This window comes from Notothenia rossii, assembly GCF_949606895.1.
Source record: "Notothenia rossii genome assembly, chromosome: 3".
NCBI classification, from domain to species: domain Eukaryota; kingdom Metazoa; phylum Chordata; class Actinopteri; order Perciformes; family Nototheniidae; genus Notothenia; species Notothenia rossii.
The window spans coordinates 57,338,507-57,348,027 of record NC_136901.1 but is presented as its reverse complement, the minus strand read 5'-3'; the positions used below and the strand labels follow the sequence as shown (position 1 = coordinate 57,348,027).

The window sequence follows — 9,521 nt, the reverse complement described above, 5'->3', positions numbered from 1 at the left end:
GAGTTTTTGCCGCCCCCTATAGTCCAAAATGAAAATGCTTTGGTGTGCCTATTCCCCAAGACAGCCTGAACCTATCTACCAACATCTGTGTTGTTTGAATACATTGTTGATGAGTTATGAGCATTTCTTTCTAAGCCCCGCCTTTTTGCGAGTACGTTTTGATTGACGGCGGCAACATTTATCGTCTTAACATGCTCATTTTCTACGGTAATGTGTCTGACCCTCCACCAATGGTGGATATGAAGTTTGGTGTTGAAAAACTGAAAATTGAAATTTAAGTGAATATTTAACTGTTTTGAACATTATGCTAATTTAGAAGAACAAAAATGTAGGCGGAGCTTAGGGTTCCAATAGGATTATTTGTAGAGCAGGTCCACCCGGATATGTGTGCAAAATGTCAGGTCATTCGGAGTTACGGTGCGACTTTGTACATTTATTCCGAAATGGGATTTGGATAGGTGGCGATATTGAGCACGTTGGAATATTTTAACCCATTGACTCCAGAATGTTGCAATTTTTACGGGTCCTGGCGTCCGTGCAAAATTATACAACTTTGTCAGCATCCTAAAGGCCTCAAAAACAGGAAAGATGGTGACTAAAAATAATAATAATAATAATAATAATTCCACCAATAACAATAGGTTTCCTCGCACTTTGTGCTAGGACGCCGTCGGGTCCTAGCACATCCTTGCTCGGGCCCTAATAACCATTACATTAATATCAACTAAGGTATAGGTTTTATAACTATTTTGTTTTTGGCTTTCGAACAGGTGAACGAAAAAGTGTAGAAATTGTAAACATAGCACTCCACTACAATTATTGGACAGACACTAGGCATACTTGAAAAAGCCAAACCTTTATTTTATGTTTGTTAAACATAATAACATTTAAAACAGTAGTAAAACGGTATAACAAAATAATGATAATAACACTCTTAAATAGAAGATAAAATTACTATATACAATGTATACATAAGATATATACACACATAACTATAAAACTGTAAACCAAACTATATACATAATTAAGTGTCAATGCCTATGGGGGCGGAAACACTTGTCACTTTTTGTTCCTCATGTCCTTCAGCTAGTGTTAATTTCGTCAGCTATTTTTTTATTTAGTTTTAGTCTTAGTCCTGTGTTACATTTCCTTTTTAGTTTTAGTCATATTTAGTCACGTTCATCCTGTTTTTGTTTAGTCAAGTTTTAGTCGACTAAAAGTCTGAGCATTTTACTCTTATTTTAGTCGACTAAAACAGTAAATATTTTAGTCAAGATTTAGTCGACTAAAAGTCTGAGCATTTTAGTCTTCTTTTAGTCAGAGAAAACTAATTATTTTAGTCTACTTTTTGTCAATGAAAACTGTTGAATCCTTTTTAGTCATCAGATTATATAGAACATTTCAGTCAAACTAATCTAGCCAAAACCAATAATTTTTCATTTTAGTCAAACTTATTTCACAATAAGATTATATCTTGTCCTTATTTGATGAAAAAATAACACAGGTTGAATGATTAAGAATGCAGCTTTGCAGAGAGTATCTAGTCAGGTTTGTGGTGTTTTTACCAGCTGTGTTATGGCCACATTGCTTCCCTTCTGATAAAACAATGTATTGGCTTTTTTTCTCCGCCTCATTGTAGTGAAAATGGGTCCAAATATCACATTGTTTCTTTCTCCCAAGCAGTGGTGGCTTTAGACTTTTTCGTTGTCAGTAATTTTGGCGGGCAGGATCGTAACATTTCCGTCATTGATCACTCACTCGCGCTGACGGGGGGGGGGGGGGTATTCGGTTAACGCGAGTGCGACCACTGCTCCCAAGCCCTGTTGTTGCCATTTTATTTTCTGTTAAATAAGGTTAGTTAGACCATGAGTTAGACCCGAGTATTCCTGACAGTTCATATTTTGCCGCTGCCCGGTGTAATTCAAATGTACCGCCGCGCGTAGCAGGGACACACAGCTGCTGCCCAGCCGCAGCACCGGAAATGGAACTGCTGGGAGAAAAACGGACTATCAGAGATGTAACGTTATCTTTGATAATATTTCGTCTCCTCATTTTTCGTCACCGAAAGTAAAGAGAGATTTTGGCATAGTTTTTATTTAGTAAACTACATTTTCGTCTCGTCACTTTTCGTTAACGATATTGCATGATGATTTCGTTACAGTTATTGTTTACTGCCGTCGGTGCCGTCTCGTCATCGTCTCGTGTTCGTCATGGAAAAAAAGGTCGTTGACGAACATATTTCGTCATAGTTTTAGTCAATGAAATTAACACTACTTCCAGCTCCAAAAAATTGTCGGTCTAGAGTAGGGGTAGGGAACCTTTTTCCTCTCGAGGGCCATTTCAATTTTTTCAACATCCTCCGAGGGCCGTACAAATGATTGACCTCTGCTTAAAAAAATTAAATCACAGCCCATTCATTTGGCCTTTCTTTCATGCTGTGCAAAGAAAAAGCAACCTCTTAATCCAGATATTTTACCATGACTCGCGCATGCATGCACGTGCACGGTTTGGCATGACCACCACAACAGAAAGATATGGAGACAAGATGTGTGCAAATGTATTTAGTTTCATATCCATGTGGACATGATTTAAGTGGGGGGGTACCTCACACCCTCTAGGGGGGTCCGGGGGGCATGCTCCCCGGGAAGATTTGTTTTTAAATATTGAAGTTAAAAGCATCAATCTGGTGCACCTTGAGAGCAACATGAAGAGATCTATGGATACATCTCTCAACACCCATATGAAACAGAACTGTAAGCAGATTTTCTTTTTCTTTATGGATATTTTACAAATCACTCCCCTTTCAAACGGCAGGGAAAATCCAATGCAAACTTCTTTATTAATAACAACTTTGTTTTACTGTCATACAGTATTTTATACCTGTTTACTTTATTGTCTTATTTTTTTATAACTATAATGATCATATCAATAATAATAATAATAATAATACATTACATTTATAAAGCGCTTTTCCTGGTGCTCAAAGCGCTTACAAGCAAGTAAAACAAGATAACAACAGATAAATAAAGATAAAATAAATAAAGATGATGATAAAGATTTGCCTTTACCTCACTGGTTGGAGAAAAAGCTTCTTATATTCGTTAGCATAGCTAGCTAACCAGATGCTAATAACAACAAAGTTATTGACTGTATGATCAGTATGACAGATGAACAGATCGCCCACTGGGCTTTCAACTAAAGACACAGCCACGCAAAAACTGCGGCATGTGTACGGCTCCTTATGGGTAGCCTACTGTAATTTCTCAAGTGCCTGAGCGGCGTTCTGGCTTTCTGGTGCTCTGTCAAAACTGCACCCCTGTCAGACACGTTAGGGTCGTGTTGTGTTCAAGGACCCTAATCTTGGCCAGGAAAAACAGGCACTCGCTTTTTTTATTTTTTTGCGGTCTATATTTCTTCAATTTTTTTCTTTTTCTGCGTGTGTTTATAAATTACCTCGAGGGCCGTACCAAATGGTCTCGCGGGCCGTATACGGCCCGGAGGCCGGAGGTTCCCCACCCCTGGTCTAGAGGCAAGAGCTTCGGAGCTAAGAGGCGGCGTCGCTTACGTCGAGGCGTGCAGGAAACTAAACCCACCTCCCCTGAACATGGGTCGACTGAAGAGTCTCGTCATGCCTGCCTACAAGCAGTAGTGCTGAGCAAAGTGACTAGAAGGCAACCAGTGGCGATTCTAGAGATTTATACATGGGGTGGCAGAGGGGTGGCAGGCATATATTGTAGGGTGGCAATTTTTTTAGGAAGCCCACCTTACTTTGTACTTTATATGCACCCATATACAACAGTTTTTTCAACACCCAAGTGTGATAAATTCAATATTTGGTCTACATACATGAGCATTCCACTTTTTAGTACATTAAAACAGTGTTTCCCTTGGGATTATTGTAGCAGCAGAAATGTTGCTCATCCCAAGCAAGCCTTCTGGGGGGGTATCCGGGGCATATCCCCCGGGTCAAAAATGTTGAACATTGTTAATTCAATCTAATCAATCTGAGGCACTTTGAAAGCAAAATCAAGCCATAGGAATGATTTAGAAATTTGAGGACTTCCCAGCACTTTACAAAATTCCAGCATTATCCTAGAAGCAAAGCCCTCCCTCAAAGGCCTGCCTGCCAAAGTGTTTTGTGAATGCATGTGTACAGAATAGGTTAGACAGGTTTGTGAGAACAATTTCTGTGTGTGTTAAAGTCACAAAATATATACAAGTATTTACATTATCAGTTATTGATGAAATTTCACATTGTAAATGCAACCAAAAAAATACAAAGCAGATTAGAATGTTTTTTGACTCCGTTACATATATCATCTGATTGCTACAGAAGCTGTATGCGACGATTGCTATGCTGTGCAGCAAATCTCTTCACAAACTCATCCAAATTTAAATCTTTCGCACGTTTAGACTCAATACTGAGAATTGCTATACTTGCTAGTCTGTTCTCAGTCATGGTAGAACGCAGGTGATTCTTGATCAGTTTAAGAGCTGAAAAACTCCTCTCACATGCTGCACTGGTAACAGGCAATACCACAGCTATTTTACATAACCTGAACATCTCAAAGAATACCTCCTTGTATGGTTCCAAAAAATTAACAAATTCTATTAAACTGGACGGACTTTTTCCATGTGTTGCTTGTTGATCTAACAACCTTCTAGTCTGGTGCAGTTCATGTTTCAGATCCTCTACATTTGACCCATATGCATTTGCTAATAGAAAAACTGCCTCCTCATTTAAAAAGCTGCTGCTGGATGGATTTAGGGCCTGGACACCCTGCATGATGTCACAGTTTACGCTAGAGAATCGTCTTCTCATTTCACCAACCATACAATCAATGATGGGATAAAATACCTTGGTGATAAAAGACCTCTTACTGTCCGATTCTGTGTGTTGTCCTAATGTTGACATGATAACACTACCTTGAAGTCTTTGTGTTATTTGCCTTGCCCTTTTAAAGGTGTGAGTCGTTGAAATGTCAGACTTTTCACAGGTGGCTAGTACCTCATTCCACAGCTCATCAAAGTATGTCTCACTGCGATAGTCTTCCAGATTCTGTCTGAGGGTCGCAATTAACTCTACAGCTTTAGTAAGGTCAATCTGTGTTGACCTTACGCATCTCTGACAAAAAGTGTGTCTCCTTTAGTACCTTTCTAAATAGTAAAAGACATCCAATAAAATTTAGATCGATCTGAACTAGTAGACCTCTTGCTTCAACCGCTCTGTCCGGATTGTCCTCCTCTGAAATATCTTCCAGTACTTGCATTACAGCAGGCAACCTATCCATGACATTGCGACAAGCTGTATGTCTGCTGGCCCATCGAGTCTCGCTGAGACGTGAGAGTTCCCTTACTTGACCATCATACATCTCTCTCTGCACATCCAACCATTTAGGATGGACATAAGATCCTGACATAAAAATATACAGTCGCTCTAACAATGAAAAGAAATTTCTTGCATCAGGAACAGATTTCACACTGTCTACCATCACTAGGTTTAAGCAGTGGGCACTGCAATGAACGTAGAATGCATGCTTGGCTACTTCTCTTATTCTGGCTTGGACACCAGCATGCTTCCCACTCATAGTTGAAGCACCATCATAGCCTTGCCCAACTAGGTTTTTTTTATATTCCAGCCCATACTTCTCTAAACAGCCAATGATCTTCTCTGTTAAACTGGCAGCATCCAGTTTATCTGCCTCTTGAAACTCTAGAAAACTCTCCTGAACTACACCATTATAATAGTACCGAAGAACAAAAGACATCTGCTCCATTTTCTTTACATCTTTTGTTTCATCAACAAGAACAGAAAATTGTGCACTCTCTTTAACCTCTTTGATAATCTCCTCTTTAACCATATCTGCTAAACACTGCAGTATTTCATTTTGTATCAGGCTACTTGTGTATTTTGCATTTTTTGCTTGATTTTCCATTCGTTTTTTTAAAAACGGATCATGCTTGCTCAGGAGATCCAACAATTCTAGGAAATTTCCTCTATTGTCCGCCTCGGATGATTCCCGGTGACCACGCTGGGAAATGTTTTGAGTGGCAGTTAACAACAGGACTTCACCAAGTGTGCGTATATATTTCTGGTTTTCGATTACTTTTTTACTTGACTCCTCTTCCATCATTCCTAACATTGATGAGTTTCTGTCTAGCATTTTCTTATTCTCTGTCCATGCAAACATAGCATTAACATGGCTCTCTGATTTAGCATGTGAACAAAATCCACTGTCCTTAAATGTAGCTTTCTTCCAGTTAGAATAACCATTCATAGAGGTAAACACAGTCCTAGAGGCATTAGGTAAAGAAAAGTGTCTACAAGCAAAGCAATATGCTGCGTCTTTTGACTGTGAGTATTCCACCCAGTTATGCATTTTGTACCAGTCAGCATGGAAACTTCTCCTTGCACAACCTTGCATCGTCTTGGGAAAGCTCTCCAGCGATGGTTGTGTCGGCCCATCCCCTCTGTGTTTGGAAATGTCTGGAAAAAGATAAAATAAGGAGGGAAAGTTACTCTATAATAACTACCCTGATAAGCCCCAAGATGTATTTAACTACATTGATTCATTGATACATTGATTAACTACATTGATTCATTGATACATTGATTGATCTACATTGATTCAAATCATACATGGCATTTACTGTACTGTGGCTTTGATAAAATGTCACTAATTCTGTGCTGATATATGTATTTGATCCAAATGGTAAATGGACTGCACATATGGGACTTCATTTGCAACTAACGGTACCCAACACACTTTACAATGGCCTCTCATTAAGCCATTCTCACACACATTCACACCAATTGTGGTAGCTTTTTTTCAAACGTAAGGAGCTAACACTTGAATGGAACCCCCCACCCACCAAAAAACATACCATGAGGACCAGCTGTAGCTGCACAATCTTCCACTTCTGTCTCAGACTGTCTCTCTGCACAGTCATCATTGACACTTTCTGGCTCTGGCTCAGGCTCTGGCTCTGGATCAAGGCACTCCAAGGTCTCTGTTGGGGTATTTTTTTGTTGTGTAGGAGAAAAATAAAATAAAATAAGATACTATAGGTAGCAATAATAATAATAATAATAATAATAATAATAATAACCCTGATGGTCAATGTCACACTTATAGCACTTTATTTGCATTTAACAGTACCCAAATCACTTTACAATGGCTTCTCATTTACCCATTCACACACCGACGGCAGTGGAGTTTCTCAAACGTAAGGAGTGAACACAACTGGACCATAACACAACAACAAAAACATACTGACCAGCTACGCAGATCTTTTCCACCTCCATCTCAATGAACTGGCTCTCTGCATTGGCAGATTCTGCCTCGGGCTCGCTCTCTCCTGCTCTTTTCTGATCTGTAGCCTATTTTACACAAAAAGTAGGCCATTAACATAATACATTAGCCCTAATGTTACTGCACTGTAGCTTCGTTTAAAATATCACTACTTGTGGTGGTATATTGAAATATAAGATCACATTTACTGGGCTGTGACAAAAAGTGGAAATCCTGAAAATAGAAATACTGTAGCAATGTAATTAACTAAATTGTTAACTGGGACACTTCCTAAGTTCTTTTAACTGACCACACAAACTATGTGGTAATCTATACAATTTTATGTTAAGTTTTGTAGTGTAGTAGTGTATCCCTTATTTTAACCTAAATTAAGCACATTTAAAATACCTTTCATTACTCTTATAGTAAATGCAATGAAATCACAAATATCCCCCTTTTATATAAAAGTAGAAAGTGTTTACTATGTAAATATTAAATGAAATTACAGTCAAATAAAATATTTCAAATAAAAGGTTTCTCTCTGCATCAATGAAATTACCTACCTAATGCATATTTTGCATTACCGAAATGCTTTACTCCTTTAAATAAGCAACCTCTGCTATGCCACCTTAATAGTTAGCCACCTTTTTTGTAACATAAAGAAAATAAAAGGAAAATATAGCACTGGGCTACAATACCACGAGGAACAGCTGAACTAGCTAACTAACCTTCCCGCTCTAGCCTCAAGCTTCGAGTGGCAGAGGCTGTCTGCACTTGGACCCTCATGCTCCCTCACATCACTAACCTGCTTCTTTGTGAGGATGAAGCTCCTGATGTCACCCTTCCTCTTTGTGGTTGACGACATGGCCTTCCTATAATTGAAACAAGTCATATTCAAACATAAATTAAAGTTTTTATGTTAAACATACATTAAAGTTTACATGTAACGTTAAGGTTCGCCTTTCTGATGCTACACACAGAAATTCTGCTAGCCTTAGCCACCACTAGCATACTAGCTAACGCCAAATAGCAAACTTGTTAAGAACGTTTCATAGAACTACAATGATATGAAATGCCACAACATCACTTGGTTTCAGTTCAAAATGTCAAAGGCTTGCCAGTAGCTGGCTAGTTATCAACGTTATTCAGTTAGCTAGCGCCAGCTAGCTAGTTACCGAACTGGCTTCAAAAGCTATCTTGTGGCTAACCGTGACATGAGGTAAAACGTAGCTAGGGGTTAGCCACATAATAGCTATCTAGCCTCATCACTCGGTAGTTAATTCTGAAATCGATAACAACACAGCATATTCATCCAGAAACTACCAGTTACTAGTACCATATCTCTAATAATAATAATAATAGTTTATTTTGTACAGCGCCTTCCATCTATGAGGAATTATAAACGTTTCGAAATCACATTACACTTTGACGTTACCCACCTGTGAACAGACTCCATCTGACAGCTTGTGTCTGCGCTGACTCCACGTCAAGGCAAAGAGATTCTGCGATATGGATGCAACCATTCGTGATGGGGGGAGGGGAGGGGGGGGGGGGGGGGGGGTGCACCAACAAGTTTCTTTTTCAAATTTGACATTCTGCAGTTTGACACCGATTTTGGATTGTTTTGAATTTGTTTTGATCTTAAAACGATATTAATAATAATTATCCAATAAATCATCAGTTGGTATTTTTTGACTGGGGTGGCAGGTGGGGTGGCAGACCCCTTTTCAGGGGTGGCGGCTGCCACCCCATGCCACCCTGGTAGTTTCGCCACTGAAGGCAACCACACATTTATAAAAAGAAACACACTTTATAAAGTCAGGCAACACTAACCAGGCTTCGTGTGATTCTGTTTATTTGTACCTTACTTTGACCATCCGTTCACTGTTATTGATCATTATGGAGAGCAGGCAGACGTTTTGTTTTGTATTATAGCAGCTATCGGATGGAATCAATACATGGGCTGCACAGGTTGTCGTGTCCGACTATCACAAGTAGAATCATAATGAAAAATACGCCGGTAAAATGTGCCTGTAGAAAACGGCTTATGTCACAATAGGATAACAATAGCAAGTAGTAAGTTTACCTTCGGTTGCTATGCTAACATCACCCATTTTATACCAGAGACACTTTAATAACAGCGTTGTGATGCCAAACAGCGTCAATTCAATTCTAAGTCTTTATTTCTAAGTCTTTATTGTTATGATTTTGTATATATAGTACAGCTAC

The 9,521-nt window shown here is 39.0% G+C and overlaps 1 protein-coding gene across 2 annotated transcripts; it reads right to left on the bottom strand.

The window, feature by feature from the left end:
- Window positions 1–3,515: 3,515 nt before the first annotated feature.
- LOC307034196 (zinc finger MYM-type protein 1-like) lies at window positions 3,516–8,813 on the bottom strand. 2 transcript variants are annotated; one of them, XM_079672965.1, is made up of 5 exons: window positions 8,732–8,813; window positions 8,098–8,164; window positions 7,279–7,381; window positions 6,886–7,011; window positions 3,516–6,487 (listed from the first exon to the last, which is right to left on the bottom strand). In XM_079672965.1, exons 1-5 carry the CDS (start codon window positions 8,746–8,748, stop codon window positions 5,100–5,102), a joined length of 1,701 nt encoding a protein of 566 aa, XP_079529091.1. In that variant the 5' UTR covers window positions 8,749–8,813; the 3' UTR covers window positions 3,516–5,099. The 2 variants fall into 2 exon arrangements, with proteins under 2 accessions (XP_079529091.1, XP_079529090.1); XM_079672964.1 differs by lacking the exon at window positions 8,732–8,813 and having other exon boundaries at window positions 8,098–8,723.
- Window positions 8,814–9,521: the final 708 nt, after the last annotated feature.